Source organism: Oncorhynchus masou, chromosome 9 (genome assembly GCF_036934945.1).
Source record: "Oncorhynchus masou masou isolate Uvic2021 chromosome 9, UVic_Omas_1.1, whole genome shotgun sequence".
Lineage (NCBI taxonomy): Eukaryota > Metazoa > Chordata > Actinopteri > Salmoniformes > Salmonidae > Oncorhynchus > Oncorhynchus masou.
This window is the reverse complement of record NC_088220.1, coordinates 77,304,031-77,323,269: the sequence shown is the minus strand read 5'-3', so window position 1 is coordinate 77,323,269 and position 19,239 is coordinate 77,304,031. Positions and strand designations below refer to the sequence as shown.

General features: G+C 45.7%; 1 protein-coding gene across 1 annotated transcript in view; it reads left to right on the top strand.

Moving 5' to 3' along the window:
* Positions 1–19,239, top strand: part of LOC135546641 (roundabout homolog 2-like) — a 651,734-nt gene that overhangs the window by 555,635 nt on the left and 76,860 nt on the right. The window contains 6 exon segments of the mRNA XM_064975230.1: positions 4,154–4,278; positions 6,451–6,622; positions 13,465–13,670; positions 16,980–17,061; positions 17,229–17,394; positions 17,488–17,654. Of these exon segments, the coding sequence (XP_064831302.1) occupies positions 4,154–4,278; positions 6,451–6,622; positions 13,465–13,670; positions 16,980–17,061; positions 17,229–17,394; positions 17,488–17,654 (918 nt within the window).

The window sequence follows — 19,239 nt, the reverse complement described above, 5'->3', positions numbered from 1 at the left end:
ATTGGAGGAGTGGTAGGACCTTCGTTGCCAAAACAGCAGTGGCCACCCCCAGATTGTCACGGACTGTCAAGCTGCAGGACAATTTAGGAAATTACACATGCAGGCTGCCCGTGGGAATGAGACAGTAATTGCTTTTGACTTCTGAATAAAATATGATTGAATGTGGGATTTAGAGAAATGAGAAAAAAAATGCTTGCGTGTGTGTCTGTCCATTTGTTCATGGCTGTCTCAGAGCTGCATTTTACTATGAATCCCATCCAACCCAGGACAGATCTGGCTTGTCATGAATTACATATGGGGGTTTGATCTTGTGCCTCCCTGAGAGGGGACAGGAAGGAGGCTCTCACTAGTCTTTAGGGTCCCTGAATCAAACAGCCTCAGTATCAAACATCCTCACACACACTACCAGGATGTCCTGTCTGTCACTCACTGGCTAGGGGACTACAAACTTTAAATATGCATCACTTGTTGGCCCCCAACCCAACCAGACCTCACCACATCATACTTGACCTGCTATCACAGCTTGCTTTACAAGGCTACATTTCTCTGTGTTTGTGTGGGTGCTGCATAGGTGAGAGATTGAGGGGGATCAAGGGAGACAATGAGAGTGTGATAAACAGAGGAGAGACAAGGTGTGAGGGCAGCAATAGAGAACTGCCTGTAAGTCATCAAACACTGAGTTGACTGCTCTCCTTTAATGCACTGAGAGAGAGAGAGAAAGAGAGAGAGAGAGAGAGAGAGAGAGGTGCTCTGTATCAGACCCAACGTTATGGAATGCAGCAAGCTATCTAAGTTGAGGAGAGCCAAACAGGAAGGCTGTAAATCTATAGCCATCTGTAGCATTCCAGGCTGTGTGTATCTTTGACAAATACACTCTCCCCAAAAAAAGGATTACATGGAGAAATGAGCCAAACAGGAAGAGGTTTACCCTGACTGGAATCAGCTGGGTTGTCACTGGGTTGTCACTGGAAAGACTTACACAGGAATCAGAATAAAAGCCTGTCAGTGGTTTCATATAATGATGTATTATGAAACCATGTCATATGGTCTTGTTGAAGGCATTGTGATCATGCAGTTTAACAAATCTCTCTTTCATCTGTTGGCTATTCCCTCTGCTGGCTGTTCCCTCTGCTGGCTATTCCCTCTGCTGGCTGTTCCCTCTGCTGGCTATTCCCTCTGCTGGCTATTCCCACTGCTGGCTGTTCCCTCTGCTGGCTATTCCCTCTGCTGGCTATTCCCTCTGCTGGCTATTCCCTCTGCTGGCTATTCCCTCTGCTGGCTATTCCCTCTGCTGGCTGTTCCCTCTGCTGGCTGTTCCCTCTGCTGGCTCGCCATACCAAATATTAACAAAGTTACAGATGCCACTACTGCTTTGAGAACAGTCATACAACAGTAGGAAACCTATTTGTAAGTGACCTGTAACAACAGTCTGGTCCCGTCTGTCAGAGATGTAGTCTGTGTTCGGTAGTTAGCTAGTGCCTCTATTCTCTTTCATTTCATTTGAACATTGTCAAAGGTAACTAAGAGCTGAAGGACTTTATCCTCAGTGTGAGAAAAGTCAGAACAAGTTTGACTGATAAACAGATTGAGCTTTGATTTCTGGTGCCATCTCTGGGTTATATTTGACTGACGTTTTGGGATTGGTGTCAATAATTGGTTGATTTAAATGTCCTCTCCGTTCTGACTATGAAGAACGTTTTAGGAGTGTACGATCTAAAATCTCACCACCATCACAGGCCAACCTAGTGTTGGGCCTAGAGCCTGGTTAACACTGATAAACCCAACCAGGAGAGGTCAACAGCCCACATTAGATAAGATGTATGGTCAGCCATTACACTTTGGTCATTAGATGAGAATCTTTTGTCATGAAACCAAATGTATTACATGAAGGAATCTTGAAGTGTGAAAATTATCTTGATTGGAAGATCAACAGTTAAAGTGTTTTTGATAATGAGGGAGTAATGCCTAATTGATTGGAAGATCAACAGTAAAAGTGTTTGTGATAATGAGGGAGTAATGTCTAATTGATTGGAAGATCAACAGTAAAAGTGTTTTTGATAATGAGGGAGTAATGTCTAATTGATTGGAAGATCAACAGTAAAAGTGTTTGTGATAATGAGGGAGTAATGCCTAATTGATTGGAAGATCAACAGTAAAAGTGTTTGTGATAATGAGGGAGTAATGCCTAATTGATTGGAAGATCAACAGTAAAAGTGTTTTTGATAATGAGGGAGTAATGCCTAATTGATTGGAAGATCAACAGTAAAAGTGTTTTTGATAATGAGGGAGTAATGCCTAATTGATTGGAAGATCAACAGTAAAAGTGTTTGTGATAATGAGGGAGTAATGCCTAATTGATTGGAAGATCAACAGTAAAAGTGTTTTTGATAATGAGAGAGTAATGTCTAATTGATTGGAAGATCAATAGTAAAAGTGTTTTTGATAATGAGGGAGTAATGCCTAATTGATTGGAAGATCAACAGTGAAAGTGTTTTTGATAATGAGGGAGTAATGCCTAATTGATTGGAAGATCAACAGTAAAAGTGTTTTTGATAATGATGGAGTAATGCCTAATTGATTGGAAGATCAACAGTAAAAGTGTTTTTGATAATGAGGGAGTAATGCCTAATTGATTGGAAGATCAACAGTAAAAGTGTTTTTGATAATGATGGAGTAATGCCTAATTGATTGGAAGATCAACAGTAAAAGTGTTTTTGATAATAAGGGAGTAATGCCTAATTGATTGGAAGATCAACAGTAAAAGTGTTTTTGATAATGAGGGAGTAATGCCTAATTGATTGGAAGATCAACAGTTAAAGTGTTTTTGATAATGAGGGAGTAATGCCTAATTGACCTGAAGATCAACAGTAAAGGTGTTTTTGATAATGCGGAGTAATGCCTAATTGATTGGAAGATCAACAGTAAAGGTGTTTTTGATAATGAGGGAGTAATGCCTAATTGATTGGAAGATCAACAGTAAAGGTGTTTTTTGATAATGAGGGAGTAATGCCTAATTGGGGAAATCACACGGTTATTGAAATGGTTAATAAACCTTTAATGACGACCAGAAGACAGAGAGAAAAGCCGTCCTGTTCTGTATATGTCAGTGTGTATCCTGGAACACAACGCAGTGTATCCCAACCAATCACTCCTCTAGCTGTTTATTAGTGTAGGACAGAGAGGATGTGTCTCTGGGATTTGCCAAGTGTTCTAAAGTTTGGCGAGGACATGCTTGTTTATGTTGCATTAGAACACATTAAGGTGGCCCGCAAACTGAGTGAATGGAATGAGACATCCCACATGTGAGATCTCCCTGCTGGCTCCTTGAGTATATTTCGTCGATCAATTGTTTAATTGGCTTCTACAGGGTCCAGTTGAGTAATGAAGGTGGTGAGTGGTGGGATAGAGTGAGGGAGTGAGGACTGTAGTGTTGGGTGGTGGGTGAGAGAGGGGGTAAGGGCTCTGTCCTCCCCCCGAGGGACCCATGAGAGAGTTAGCCTTTAGCTGTTAGCTGTTAGCTGGGTTCTATCCATTTATTTAATTATATCATCACAAGGTTTTCTCTGTGTCTTTCTCTGTGTAGCCTAGCTACATTATGTCTAACTAACTCTCCTGATGCCATTGTCACCGACACACTGCTGCTGTTTGTGAACACTGACAACAGTCATTCATTCAGCTCCAGCCTCAATGAATGGCCTTGAGTGGTTACCATGGCGTCCAATACCATAGCGATCAATGGAAGGAACACGCTGCATGGAAGCTCTACACACTCTTAGAAAAAAAGGTGCTATCTAGAACCTAAAAGGTTGTTTTGGCTGTCCCCATAGAGAACCCAACCTTTGAAGAACCATTTTTGGTTCCAAGTAGAACCCTTCGGTTCCAGGTAGAATATTTGTGGGTTCCATGTAGAACCATTTCCACAGAGGGTTCTACAGGGAACCCAAAATAGCTACCTTGAACCAAAAAGTGTTCTACATGGAAGGGTTCTCCTATGGGAACTTCCAAAGAACCCCTTTGGAGCCCTTTTTTCTAAGATTGTAGGACATGCCTATTTAGATTTGTCCTTGTGATGCCTGACGGTACCTTTGCTTCAATGCTTTACCTCTGTGTAACTCTGAGTTCTAACCCTAGTGTTTCTGCCCTTTGACCCCAGCTGCACCCCAGTTTATCATCAGGCCGCGGGACCAGATCGTGGCCCAGGGTCGCACCGCCACCTTCCCCTGTGAGACCAAGGGCAACCCCCAGCCTGCAGTCTTCTGGCAGAAGGAGGGTAGCCAGGTAAGAAGAGCATATAAACACCTCTTAATGACCCATAGCAGAGCCAGGAGCTTTTCCTGAACACCCAACCTGCCCAGGAAAAATATGGTCAGGAAAACAGCTTGGTCCAGTCTTCTACCACTGGACCTATACTGTAAGGACCTGTAAAACAGCTTGGTCCAGTCTTCTACCACTGGACCTGTACTGTAAGGACCTGTAAAACAGCTTGGTCCAATCTTCATATCTCTGCATTTACAAGAATATTCAGTGTTTTCTCATCCAGTGTGTGCCCACCATGCTTTATTTATGACTATAAGTTATTACTGTGTTACTGTACTGTCTAGTGTTATCAGCACACACACCACTTAGATTGGATAGTAACCATGCCATTGGCTGTGTGGGGACGACCCTGCTGTGTCTATGATGTCAGTCTGTGTGACACTCAGCTCCCCAGTTCTCTCTCAGTGACACACACGAACACACACACACACACACACACACACACACACACACACACACACACACACACACACACACACACACACACACACACACAGAAATATACGCTATCTCCCATCAGTATCTCTGGCACACACAAACACCACACCAGATACACCTTTGTGCGGCGAGTGAGGAGGTAACCAGTTCCCATGACACCGTGCTGCTGACAGTGATACTATGCCTCACACAGAGCAGAGCAGATAGCCCTTCACATAGTTGGAGGTCCTCACAGTCCACACAATAACAACAGCAGTAATTAGGAGCCTGCCAGGACCTGTAGATGAACCGGAGATATGATTTTGTTCTGGCTGAGAGTCACACACACACACACACACACACACACACACACACACACACACACACACACACACACACACACACACACACACACACACACACACACACCATACACACACACACACACACACCCTGAGCCTGGGGCCAGACAATTACAGCAAAGTGCCACTCAGGGATTTGGATGGGGTGAAATGCACATTTGCATGCAACACACACACACTGTATACTTCCACTCACACCGATGCTGAACACATTCTCACATCAAAATAAGTGATGAATACTATCTGACTCACTGCAACAGAGCAAACTGAACATGAACATACAAAGACCAACATTCATTTACACCAGTACCCTCTCAGTAAATAGACCCCCATGTTTTGTGACTGCACCCCAATCACAACTCTAGCTTCCCTCTCTTTGCCTCTTGGTTTATTGATGCTTCATACCTTCTCTATCCCCATCGTCACCTCTCACTAAATAACCCAGCCAATCAGATGTTTTCTGTATGATTCAGACCTGCAACACTCCCTCCTTCTTCCTCTGCTATGAACTCATTCAATAGAACCTGAAGTTCTATGGGATGTGCTGTGGGCCGGGGCTGGGGGCTGTGTACCGGGGCTGTGGGCCGGGGCTGTGGGCCGGGGCTGTGGGCCGGGGCTGTGGACCGGGGCTGTGGGCCGGGGCTGTGGGCCGGGGCTGTGGACCGGGGCTGTGGGCCGGGGATGGGGGCTGTGGGCTGTGGGCCGGGGCTGTGGGCTGTGGGCTGTGGGCCGGGGCTGTGGGCCGGGGATGGGGGCTGTGGGCTGTGGGCCGGGGCTGTGGGCTGTGGGCCGGGGCTGTGGGCCGGGGCTGTGGGCTGTGGGCCGGGGCTGTGGGCCGGGAATGGGGGCTGTGGGCCGGGGCTGTGGGCTGTGGGCCGGGGCTGTGGGCCGGGGATGGGGGCTGTGGGCCGGGGCTGTGGGCCGGGGATGGGGGCTGTGGGCTGGGGGCCGGGGGCTGGGGGCTGGGGGCCGGGGGCTGTGGGCTGTGGTCTGAGTGGGTAGCCGGGGGAGACTCTGTGTAAACAAAGCAACCCCATAGCAATTATGAGAAGCAAAGCAGAATGAAACAAGAGTAGACAGAGAGGCTCAGACTGTGTTCCCTCCAGCTCTCTGGAGCCTCTGACATGGCTGGCTGGGAGAATACATGCCATCCATTATGTGTAGCCAAGCTATCAGATGTGATAGTTGTGTGTAATTCCTTAACCAGGTAATGGATGGAATGGCTCTGTTAACTGGCCGTGTGTATGTCTAAACCAGAGTGATGGCGCTACGTGAGTGTGTCAGTTGGATGTGTTCCTGGCTGTAATGAGTCCATGTCCATCTACTAATTGGCCTGCTTCCTCTCTTCCTGCAGAACCTGCTGTTTCCCAACCAGCCCCAGCAGCCCAACAGTCGCTTCTCTGTGTCCTCCAGAGGAGGCCTGACCATCTCGGCCGTGCAGCGGGCCGACGCAGGCTACTACATCTGCCAGGCCCTGACCGTGGCTGGCAGCATCCTCGCCAAGGCCCAACTGGAGGTCACAGATGGTGAGGCCTGCCGCATACCCACCCCGATGCCAACGTGCTAGAGCACCACTCATTAATGCTGCATGCATACACACTCTGCTATGCTATCAACACACACACACACACACCCATACTCGTGCAGACACATAATTCACACAGACACACACAGCCTTCACTGTACACTAAATAGTTCATGTACACACATGAATGAGCAGTAAGAGAAGTGTTCTTTAATTTGTAGTGAATTAATCAGAGTACATGCCTTGCCCGGTTGACTCTCTGTGGATTTTGGCCTTAAGTACTGGGGGAAACGTAGTGTAAAAGGAGGAGTATTTTGCCACGTACAGGAATTAAATTCAGCTTTTTTTGTCTGAGAAATATCTAGAAATGATACTTCCCCATAAATGTGTTTTTTTTGTCACGATACAATTGAATGAAATACTTGTTCAAGTTTAGCCGGAGAGGGAATAAAGCATTGCCCTTGAGTCTCTCAGTAGAATGATCAGCAGCATCTGGCTGAGGGAGTCAGTGAGTCAAGGACTGAGTGATTGAGTGAGTGAGTGACAACAGTTAGCATGTCTGCAGGATGACTTATGAGGGCCTGCTCAGTCCCACTGCCTCTAGTCTGTTCTGCTGTGGAGATGGGTAAATAGATTGACGAGCTTTCAGATCCCCTGTGAAGGATCAGCCTGGGGAAAAATGTAAATACACCATTTTTTAAGTGAAGGGAATTCTTTATTCAAAATAAAATTAGAATTAAACGTTCATCCATGTTTGTCAAACGTCAAATTTTGAAGTTGTTCCAAACGTTACATTTCAAAATGCTTAATGTCAAGTTTAGGCATTAACTCAAAACTCTTAAGGTTAGCCATTAACTCTGAATGGTTCAGGTAAGGGTTAACATTAGCCATTAATTCTGAATGGTTCAGGTAAGGGTTAAGGTTAGCCATTCATTCTGAATGGTTCAGGTAAGGGTTAAGGTTAGCCATTCATTCTGAATGGTTCAGGTAAGGGTTAAGGTTAGCCATTAACTCTGAATGGTTCAGGTTAGGGTTAAGGTTAGCCATTAAATCTGAATGGTTCAGGTTAGGGTTAAGGTTAGCCATTCATTCTGAATGGTTCAGGTAAGGGTTAAGGTTAGCCATTCATTCTGAATGCTTCAGGTTAGGGTTAAGGTTAGCCATTAAATCTGAATGGTTCAGGTTAGGGTTAAGGTTAGCCATTCATTCTGAATGCTTCAGGTTAGGGTTAAGGTTAGCCATTAACTCTGAATGGTTCAGGTAAGGTTTAAGGTTAGCCATTCATTCTGAATGGTTCAGGTAAGGGTTAAGGTTAGCCATTCATTCTGAATGCTTCAGGTTAGGGTTAAGGTTAGCCATTCATTCTGAATGCTTCAGGTTAGGGTTAAGGTTAGCCATTAAATCTGAATGGTTCAGGTTAGGGTTAAGGTTAGCCATTCATTCTGAATGCTTCAGGTTAGGGTTAAGGTTAGCCATTCATTCTGAATGCTTCAGGTTAGGGTTAAGGTTAGCCATTCATTCTGAATGCTTCAGGTAAGGGTTAAGGTTAGCCATTCATTCTGAATGGTTCAGGTTAGGGTTAGCCATTAACTCTGAATGGTTCAGGTTGGTGTTAAGTTTAGCCATTAAATCTGAATGGTTCAGGTTAGAGTTAAGGTTAGCCATTCATTCTGAATGGTTCAGGTTAGGGTTAACGTTAGCCATTCATTCGGAATGGTTCATGTTAGGGTTAACGTTAGCCATTCATTCTGAATGGTTCATGTTAGGGTTAACGTTAGCCATTCATTCTGAATGGTTCATGTTAGGGTTAACGTTAGCCATTCATTCTGAATGGTTAAGGTTAGCCATTCATTCTGAATGGTTCAGGTTAGGGTTAAGGTTAGCCATTCATTCTGAATGGTTCAGGTTAGGGTTAAGGTTAGCCATTCATTCTGAATGTTTCAGGTAAGGGTTAAGGTTAGCCATTAACTCTGAATGGTTCAGGTTAGGGTTAAGGTTAGCCATTCATTCTGAATGTTTCAGGTAAGGGTTAAGGTTAGCCATTAACTCTGAATGGTTCAGGTTAGGGTTAAGGTTAGCCATTCATTCTGAATGGTTCAGGTAAGGGTTAAGGTTAGCCATTAACTCTGAATGGTTCAGGTTAGGTTGAGGTTAGCCATTCATTCTGAATGTTTCAGGTAAGGGTTAAGGTTAGCCATTCATTCTGAATGTTTCAGGTAAGGGTTAAGGTTAGCCATTCATTCTGAATGGTTCAGGTTAGGGTTAAGGTTAGCCATTCATTCTGAATGGTTCAGGTTAGGGTTAAGGTTAGCCATTAACTCTGAATGGTTCAGGTAAGGGTTAAGGTTAGCCATTCATTCTGAATGGTTCAGGTTAGGGTTAAGGTTAGCCATTTATTCTGAATGGTTCAGGTAAGGGTTAAGGTTAGCCATTCATTCTGAATGGTTCAGGTTAGGGTTAAGGTTAGCCATTCATTCTGAATGTTTCAGGTTAGGGTTAAGGTTAGCCATTCATTCTGAATGGTTCAGGTTAGGGTTAAGGTTAGCCATTCATTCTGAATGGTTCAGGTAAGGGTTAAGGTTAGCCATTCATTCTATACCAATTTGTAAGTCGCTCTGGATAAGAGCGTCTGCTAAATGACTTAAATGTAAATGTAAATGTGAATGCTTCAGGTTAGGGTTAAGGTTAGCCATTCAATCTGAATGGTTCAGGTAAGGGTTAAGGTTAGCCATTCATTCTGAATGGTTCAGGTAAGGGTTTAGGTTAGCCATTCATTCTGAATGCTTCAGGTTAGGGTTAAGGTTAGCCATTAACTCTGAATGGTTCAGGTAAGGGTTAAGGTTAGCCATTCATTCTGAATGGTTCAGGTAAGGGTTTAGGTTAGCCATTCATTCTGAATGCTTCAGGTTAGGGTTAAGGTTAGCCATTCATTCTGAATGCTTCAGGTTAGGGTTAAGGTTAGCCATTAACTCTGAATGGTTCAGGTAAGGGTTAAGGTTAGCCATTCATTCTGAATGGTTCAGGTTAAGGTTAGCCATTCATTCTGAATGGTTCAGGTAAGGGTTAAGGTTAGCCATTAACTCTGAATGGTTCAGGTTAGGGTTAAGGTTAGCCATTAACTCTGAATGGTTCAGGTTAGAGTTAAGGTTAGCCATTCATTCTGAATGGTTCAGGTTAGGGTTAAGGTTAGCCATTCATTCTGAATGGTTCAGGTAAGGGTTAAGGTTAGCCATTCATTCTGAATGGTTCAGGTTAGGGTTAAGGTTAGCCATTCATTCTGAATGCTTCAGGTTAGGGTTAAGGTTAGCCATTAACTCTGAATGGTTCAGGTAAGGGTTAAGGTTAGCCATTCATTCTGAATGGTTCAGGTAAGGGTTAAGGTTAGCCATTCATTCTGAATGGTTCAGGTTAGGGTTAAGGTTAGCCATTCATTCTGAATGCTTCAGGTTAGGGTTAAGGTTAGCCATTAACTCTGAATGGTTCAGGTTAGGGTTAAGGTTAGCCATTCATTCTGAATGCTTCAGGTTAGGGTTAAGGTTAGCCATTAACTCTGAATGGTTCAGGTAAGGGTTAAGGTTAGCCATTAACTCTGAATGGTTCAGGTAAGGGTTAAGGTTAGCCATTCATTCTGAATGGTTCAGGTAAGGGTTAAGGTTAGCCATTCATTCTGAATGGTTCAGGTTAGGGTTAAGGTTAGCCATTCATTCTGAATGCTTCAGGTTAGGGTTAAGGTTAGCCATTAACTCTGAATGGTTCAGGTAAGGGTTAAGGTTAGCCATTCATTCTGAATGGTTCAGGTAAGGGTTAAGGTTAGCCATTCATTCTGAATGGTTCAGGTAAGGGTTAGGTTAGCCATTCATTCTGAATGGTTCAGGTAAGGGTTAAGGTTAGCCATTCATTCTGAATGGTTCAGGTAAGGGTTAAGGTTAGCCATTCATTCTGAATGGTTCAGGTAAGGGTTAAGGTTAGCCATTCATTCTGAATGGTTCAGGTAAGGGTTTAGGTTAGCCATTCATTCTGAATGCTTCAGGTTAGGGTTAAGGTTAGCCATTAACTCTGAATGGTTCAGGTAAGGGTTAAGGTTAGCCATTCATTCTGAATGGTTCAGGTAAGGGTTAAGGTTAGCCATTAACTCTGAATGGTTCAGGTAAGGGTTAAGGTTAGCCATTCATTCTGAATGCTTCAGGTAAGGGTTAAGGTTAGCCATTAACTCTGAATGGTTCAGGTTAGGGTTAAGGTTAGCCATTAAATCTGAATGGTTCAGGTAAGGGTTAAGGTTAGCCATTAACTCTGAATGCTTCAGGTTAGGGTTAAGGTTTGGGGTAGGCTTAAATAAAAATAGCAAAAGAACTTTCTATTAATTTTGAATCAGAGTCAGATGCTTACACCCATCCACCATCCATTTCCACAATGCCCTATCAAAACCCAAACCTACTTGAAGGTAACAGAGCTCACTGTTGCCCCTGACGATGTCCTCAGACAATGATGGATATTGAATACTGACTTGTATTTTTTTTTTTTTTTTACCTTTATTTAACTAGGCAAGTCAGTTAAGAACAAATTCTTATTTTCAATGACGGCCTGGGAACAGTGGGTTAACTGCCTGTTCAGGGGCTGAACGACAGATTTTGGACTTTGTCAGCTCGGGGATTTGAACTTGCAACCTTTCAGTTACTAGTCCAATGCTCTAACCACTAGGCTACACTGCCGCCCCAATGTATCACGGTGACCTGCCTTAAAATGCCAAGGGTTTTAGATCTCATAACCTCAAGACACCTTACTCAACTCATGTTCCATTGTCTAAGATTTACAGTGTCTGAACTGTCTGGTCAGGGATCTATGGCTGCGTGCACCAACACATACTGTATTCTAAGGGTGTGTGGTGCATTAATTGTAGTGCATGTGTGTCTGTCTTTCTATTCCTGTGTGTAACTCGTATCAGGTAACGCAGCTTATGGCTGGACTGTGTAAGATGAGGAACGTGTGAGGGAGCTGGGTGTTAGGAAGGCTGAGGAGGAGGACAGGAGGAGAGGAGGGCTGGCTGGGGCAAAGGTCATGGTCACACCTTGCCGCTGGGAGCAGGTGATTTAGTGTCCTGAGGGGCCAGCAGAGCTCGCTGGGTTCAAGGAGATATGTAATGAGAAATTCCTGATGCAAACAGTCAAGGCCCTAGCCCCCCCCCCCGCCTCATCACCCTCCCCCACCTCCATCCATCATGCCATCCATCCACCACGCCATCCATCCACCACGCCATCCATCCACCACGCCATCCATCCACCACGCCATCCATCCACCACGCCATCCATCCATCACGCCATCCATCCATCACGCCATCCATCCACCACCCTCGTCATCCCCTCCCTGCCGGACCAAACCAAGCCAAACTCACCCAGGGTTTTATCATACTTTCTGTCATAATATCCTAACATGTAATGCTGTGGAGTCATTACTCAGAGCTGAGGGGATCATTAAGACACATAACAGAACCCTTCCAGGTGTGTTTCAGTGTCTGAGAATCATGCCATCCATCCACCACGCCATCCATCCATCACGCCCTCCATCCATCACGCCCTCCATCCACCACCCTCGTCATCCCCTCCCTGCCGGACCAAACCAAGCCAAACTCACCCAGGGTTTTATCATACTTTCTGTCATAATATCCTAACATGTAATGCTGTGGAGTCATTACTCAGAGCTGAGGGATCATTAAGACACATAACAGAACCCTTCCAGGTGTGTTTCAGTGTCTGAGAATCATGCCAAGGGATAACCATGACAAGCAGATAACTCCCTCAGTGAGTTCATTGGGAAGTTAGATCTAACAGTGAGACCTTGGACAGACAGGTAGTGCTGTTTTTAATGCTATCTGTGGGTTAGGCACACGGTAATCCTGGTTGATGTATTTAACCTCCAGATTTTCTGATAAAAGCATTCCATTGTGGTGGTTGTAGTATTACCACTGAAATAGATTCAATGATGAATTCAGCAGGGCCCATATGGTGTAGATTCACCTTCTATCCATTTTTCTCTCAGCTAAAGCCATGGTTCTGCCATACCAAGGCAGGCATGTGTCTTCCTTCCATCCTTCTGACTTCCCTGCTGGAGAGAAAGAGAAAGATTGTAAAGAGAGAGAGGGAGAGAGAGAGAGAGAGAGAGAGAGAGAAAGAGAGAGAGAGAGACAGAGAGATAATGTGTTGAAAGGTTAGCGATGTTGACTGTCTAATTGGCCCCTGCAGGTCTGACATCATTAATCCTTCCTGTTAATTAATGTGTGATGCCAGGGGACTCCACATTATTCACCACAGCTGACACAGAAACTGCCAGGGCACGGTAACTGTAACTCACAGATACAGCACCTCTGACTTATACACTATTTCACAGTACAACCCACAGGCACATCCAACACATTACAAATGTATATATTCATTCAAACAGCATTTAACATTAGCATTGAAATGAACAAAACATGTTATTTTCCTCACAGTGGTTTTTGCAGTTCTGACTCATTTGGATCATTTCCGGGGGTGCTACTCTCTGGGGAGTGGCGGTGGTTTCAGGTCTGGGTGCCAGTGGGGGCCTCTGATAGTGTTCCCCACTGAACGTGATGGAGTATTTATCCTTACCACCCTGAGTCAACAGGCCCTTGTCACCGTACGCCATCACAGACTCCTGGGTGTGAATGTTGTCTGTTGCTGATGGATTATTTTCCTTCTGAGGAAAGCTGGCTCAAATGAAGATCCTACCTGCATATGGAACGTTTCATCTCCATCGTAGTCCTTTTAATATTGTAATGGCTTGTGTGGCTCTTCTGACCAACTCTCTCTGTCTCTCATCTTTTCCCAGTGCTGACAGACAGGCCACCGCCCATCATCCGTCGGGGACCGTCCAATCAGACACTGAGGGTGGACAGCGTGGCCCTTCTGAAGTGCCAGGCGTCAGGAGACCCCATCCCCTCTATCAGCTGGCTGAAGGACGGGGTCAGTCTGCTGGGGAAGGATCCCCGCATGTCCCTGCAGGACCTGGGCAGCCTCCAGATGAGGAGCCTCAGGGTGAGAACCACAGGAGCCCACTCGTAAAGACAACTACACGTACACTAGTAATGGGGTTTATGTGATGAGGGTGTAAATATGCTACATACTGTTGTGGTAACCTTGTCTGCAGCGCTCGTTCTCTACCCCTCTGTTTCCATCCATTCCCTTAATGGATCTCTGTCTGAGACTCTGCCTGAGACTGTCTCCTCTCTCCCCCTCTGTGTGTGTCATTAGGCTGTATCTCACTGTATTCTATACTATCTACTGTATCTTAGTCTATGCCGCTCTGACATTGCTCGTCCATATATTTATAGATTCTTATTCCATTCCTTTACTTAGATTTGTGTGTTTTAGGTATTTGTTGTGAAATTGTTAGATACTGTATCACATGTTAGATATTACTGCAATGTCGGATCTAGAAACACAAGCATTTCGCAATAACATCTGCTAAACATGTGTATGTGACCAATAACATCTGCTATACATGTGTATGTGACCAATAACATCTGCTAAACATGTGTATGTATGTGACCTAATAACATCTGCCATACATGTGTATGTGACCAATAACATCTGCTAAACATGTGTATGTGACCAATAACATTTGATTTGATATTGTTCCTTCCATATGACCCTCTGACCCTATGTACCCTCTGACCCTATGTACATCTATGACCCTCTGTACCCTCTGACCCTATGTACCCTCTGACCCTATGTACATGTATTACCCTCTGACCCTATGTACCCTATGTAACCTCTGTACCCTCTGACCCTCTGTACCCTCTGACCCGATGTACCCTCTGTACCATCTGATCGTCTGTACCCTCTGACCCTATGTACCCTATGACCCTATGTACCCTCTGACCCTATGTACCCTCTGACCATATGTACATAAATTACCCTCTGTACCCTCTGGCCCTATGTACCCTATGACCCTATGTACCCCCTGACCCTATGTACCATATGTACCCTATGACCCTATGTACCCTCTGTCCCTATGTACCCTCTGACCCTATGTACCCTCTGACCCTATGTACCTTCTGACCATCTGTACCCTCTGACCCTCTGACCCTATGTACCTTCTGACCCTCTGTACCCTCTGACCCTATGTACCCTCTGTACCCTCTGACCCTATGTACATCAATGACCCTATGACCCTCTGTACCCTCTGACCCTATGTACCCTCTGTACCTTCTGACAGTCTGTACCCTCTGACCCTCTGACCCTATGTACCTTCTGACCCTCTGTACCCTCTGACCCTATGTACCCTCTGTACCCTCTGACCCTATGTACCTTCTGACCCTCTGTACCTTCTGACCGTCTGTACCCTCTGACCCTCTGACCCTCTGACCCTATGTACCTTCTGATCCTCTGTACCCTCTGACCCTATGTACCCTCTGTACCCTCTGACCCTGTGTACATCAATGACCCTATGACCCTCTGTACCCTCTGACCCTATGTACATCAATGACCCTATGACCCTCTGTACCCTCTGACCCTATGTACCCTCTATACCCTCTGACCCTCTGTACCCTCTATACCCTCTGACCCTATGTACATCAATGACCCTATGTACCCTCTGACCCTATGTACATCAATGACCCTATGACCCTCTGTACCCTCTGACCCTATGTACCCTCTATACCCTCTGACACTATGACCCTCTATACCCTCTGACCCTATGTACACTCTATACCCTCTGACACTCTGTACTCTGACCCTCTGTACCCTCTGACCATATGTACCCTCTATACCCTCTGACCCTCTGTACCCTCTGACCCTATGTACCCTCTATACCCTCTGACCCACTGTACCCTCTGACCCTATGTACCCTCTATACCCTCTGACCCTCTATACCCTCTGACCCTCTATACCCTCTGACCCTCTTTACCCTCTGACCCTCTATACCCTCTGACCCTATGTACCCTCTATACCCTCTGACCCTCTGTACTCTGACCCTCTGTACCCTCTGTACCCTCTGACCATATGTACCCTCTGTACCCTCTGACCCTCTGTACCCTCTGACCCTATGTACCCTCTATACCCTCTGACCCTGTGTACCCTCTGACCCTATGTACCCGCTATACCCTCTGACCCTCTATACCTTCTGACCCTCTGTACCCTCTGACCCTCTGTACCCTCTGACCCTATGTACCCTCTGTACCCTCTGACCCTCTGTACCCTCTGACCCTATGTACCCTCTGACCCTATGTACCCTCTATACCCTCTGACCCTCTTGAAAGTGTTCATTGCAACATCCTCTTATTTATGATAGCTCTATTCATTCTGCAGACACTATTCTGTCTGTGTGTCCTGTTTGTGTGCAAGAGAGTGTATGTGGTGTATGTGGTGTATGAGGTGTGTGCGTGCGTGTGTGTGTGTGTGCGTGCGCGTGTGTGTGTGTGTGTGTGCGTGTGTGTGCGTGCGTGCGTGTGTGTGTGTTTGTGTGTGTGCGTGTGATGTACATGCTTAGGCATGCTTGAACGTGATGTGCAAGCTTAGTATAATTCAATAGAACGGTGGTTAGGTAGAAGTTAGATGGACAGGATGAATCATATTGCCTTAAAGAGATGAATGGGCGGTATTGATTTTAATCAATTGTTCTATACTATCACTTAGTGACACGACGGCTCTTACAAGACTCAGCTGTAGAGGTTTGGACGGGTTCCAGCTGCAGAGTAGAGGAGGGGTGAAGAGTTAAACAACTCCCATACACACACACACACACACACACACACACACACACACACACACACACACACACACACACACACACACACACACACACTCTATACATTTAAGGTAGATTGAATTTAAAATCCTCACATCCTCCTTTCCCCACTCCGAGGCCCCTGCAGAATACCCATTACACTTTACAAAGCTGCTGACCACTGACATTTTATTTCATACATGGAGGAAAGAAAACCAACAAACAACTAAAGAGTCACGGAGAGGATGGAGAGACAGGCCAGATGTCATCGGTCCAGGGGGCTTCAGCAGCCCAACCTAAATGAATCAGCCCACCTTTGTTGCGATTGGCGAGGAGGTGGGGAGGGGGGGGGGGGAGGGGGGGTAAAGTGATGGAGGACGGTGAGGAGAAAATGGAATTCATTAGGAAATTAGCGTCAGCACTTTAAGGCACTCACACACTGTTGTGACCTCAGGGATGGACCCCTCAAATGCATTTAGAACAACAACTAGACCCATGAATAATCAGCTGATCAAGCAGCTGTGGAGATCCATACTAATATCTAGTCATTGTGAAGATGTTTCTAAGTGGGTTGTGGTCAGGTGGTTGATGTGCTGTATGTATACGTTCTATCCCAGCTCTCTGACTCTGGGATCTACACCTGTGTGGCTGCCAGCTCCAGTGGAGAGACATCATGGAGCGCCTTCCTGGAGGTCAAAGGTATGGCACAGTGAACATGTCTTCACCTAGTTTTGTAGTAAACACACATACATGCTCATTATACCATACATACTGTATTCATACATATGCCTTTCTGGGAATAGTTCTTTATCCATTCCTCTTCATCCTCCCATTTAACAATAGATCCTGTTCTCTTTCTCTTGCAGACCAAGCTGGGGTGATGGTCATTAAGAACCGGGATGACAATGAGCTCCCTGGCCCTCCCTCCAAACCCCAGGTCACTGACGTCACCAAGAACAGCGTCTCATTGTCTTGGCAACCCGGCCTGGCTGGGGCCACGCCCATCTCCTCTTTTGTCATCGAAGCCTTCAGGTTAGTTGAGAGATTTCCTCTTTTCACTTTTGTATTGCTTCTTAATTATTGCGGTAGCACATTTGTGATAGCCTTGTCATTGTCCCATTGCAGCCAGTCGGTGAGCAACAGTTGGCAGACGGTTGCGGACCACGTGAAGACCACGCAGTACACGGTCAAAGGCCTGCGCCCCAACACCATCTACCTGTTCATGGTACGGGCGGTCAACACCCAGGGCCTCAGTGACCCCAGCCCCATGTCAGAGCCCGTCAGGACACAAGGTATATCTACCTGGATATCACTGCATGGCACAGTAGAATAGCTATGTTCTTGAATATTGCTGTAAGGATTCTGGTAGTCATTTTCCCATATCATAAAATGTCTAATTTAGACTCCTTTTCACAGTGACTGGTGCAGCTTTCGATTGGGGAAAGGTCATCGCGTTCTACTGAGATAGTTATCAGGCCCTCTCAGCACGGTACCGTGTGGACTGGACAGTAACGTTCTACTGAGATAGTTATCAGGCCCTCTCAGCACGGTACCGTGTGGACTGGACCGTAACGTTCTACTGAGATAGTTATCAGGCCCTCTCCGCACGGTACCGTGTGGACTGGACAGTAACGTTCTACTGAGATAGTTATCAGGCCCTCTCAGCACGGTACCGTGTGGACTGGACCGTAACGTTCTACTGAGATAGTTATCAGGCCCTCTCAGCACGGTACCGTGTGGACTGGACAGTAACGTTCTACTGAGATAGTTATCAGGCCCTCTCAGCACGGTACCGTGTGGACTGGACCGTAACGTTCTACTGAGATAGTTATCAGGCCCTCTCCGCACGGTACCGTGTGGACTGGACAGTAACGTTCTACTGAGATAGTTATCAGGCCCTCTCCGCACGGTACCGTGTGGACTGGACAGTAATGTTCTACTGAGATAGTTATCAGGCCCTCTCCGCACGGTACCGTGTGGACTGGACAGTAACGTTCTACTGAGATAGTTATCAGGCCCTCTCAGCACGGTACCGTGTGGACTGGACAGTAATGTTCTCCTGAGATAGTTATCAGGCCCTCTCAGCATGGTACCGTGTGGACTGGACCGTAACGTTCTACTGAGATAGTTATCAGGCCCTCTCAGCACGGTACCGTGTGGACTGGACAGTAACGTTCTACTGAGATAGTCACTGCAACAACTTCCAGAGGTCAAACTCTCTATCTGTTAAGGCTACAGTCAGGCATTTATGTAAAATAAGCATGTGTACATTGGGAAGGCCAAAGTGAGTTAGATCCCTGCTATGTTAATGACAATAACTGGAGAAAATGACTGCCTCCAAACTCCAAGAAGATTAGATGAAGGTTCGGTGTCGACCTCTGTCTCCTTATTATGTTCATTTGATAAGTCCACTCCACCCGCAACCTTTCGACTAAACATTGTCCAATTGCAGGCCACTACTGGGTTGTGCATAGAGGGAGGGAGTCCATTAGAATAGCAGTTCATCTCTCTTTATTTACTGTTGGCTTTGTTTTGCTGCACAGAGGTTATTGACAATGGCAGTCACTGAACATGAATTGATTGTTCATGTCTCCTTAACTGCTTTTTGGCCTGTCGTCCTCTATTACCACTCTGATCCATGACTTTATTGGCATTTTCATTGGGTATGTTTTGAAATATGATTTCATCTTGTGAATAATTGTTTCCCCTCAGTAAATAGGACCAACATAGGTCAGTTGCCATGATTGTGTCTTTTCTTTAACCCCACTGAGAATCTCATGCATTTCACTGGGGGTTTTGATTTGCTTTTGACTGAAAACACATGCAAATGTGAATGAAATCTGAACTGTGGTGGAAAAAAGTGTCAGAGTGTCATTC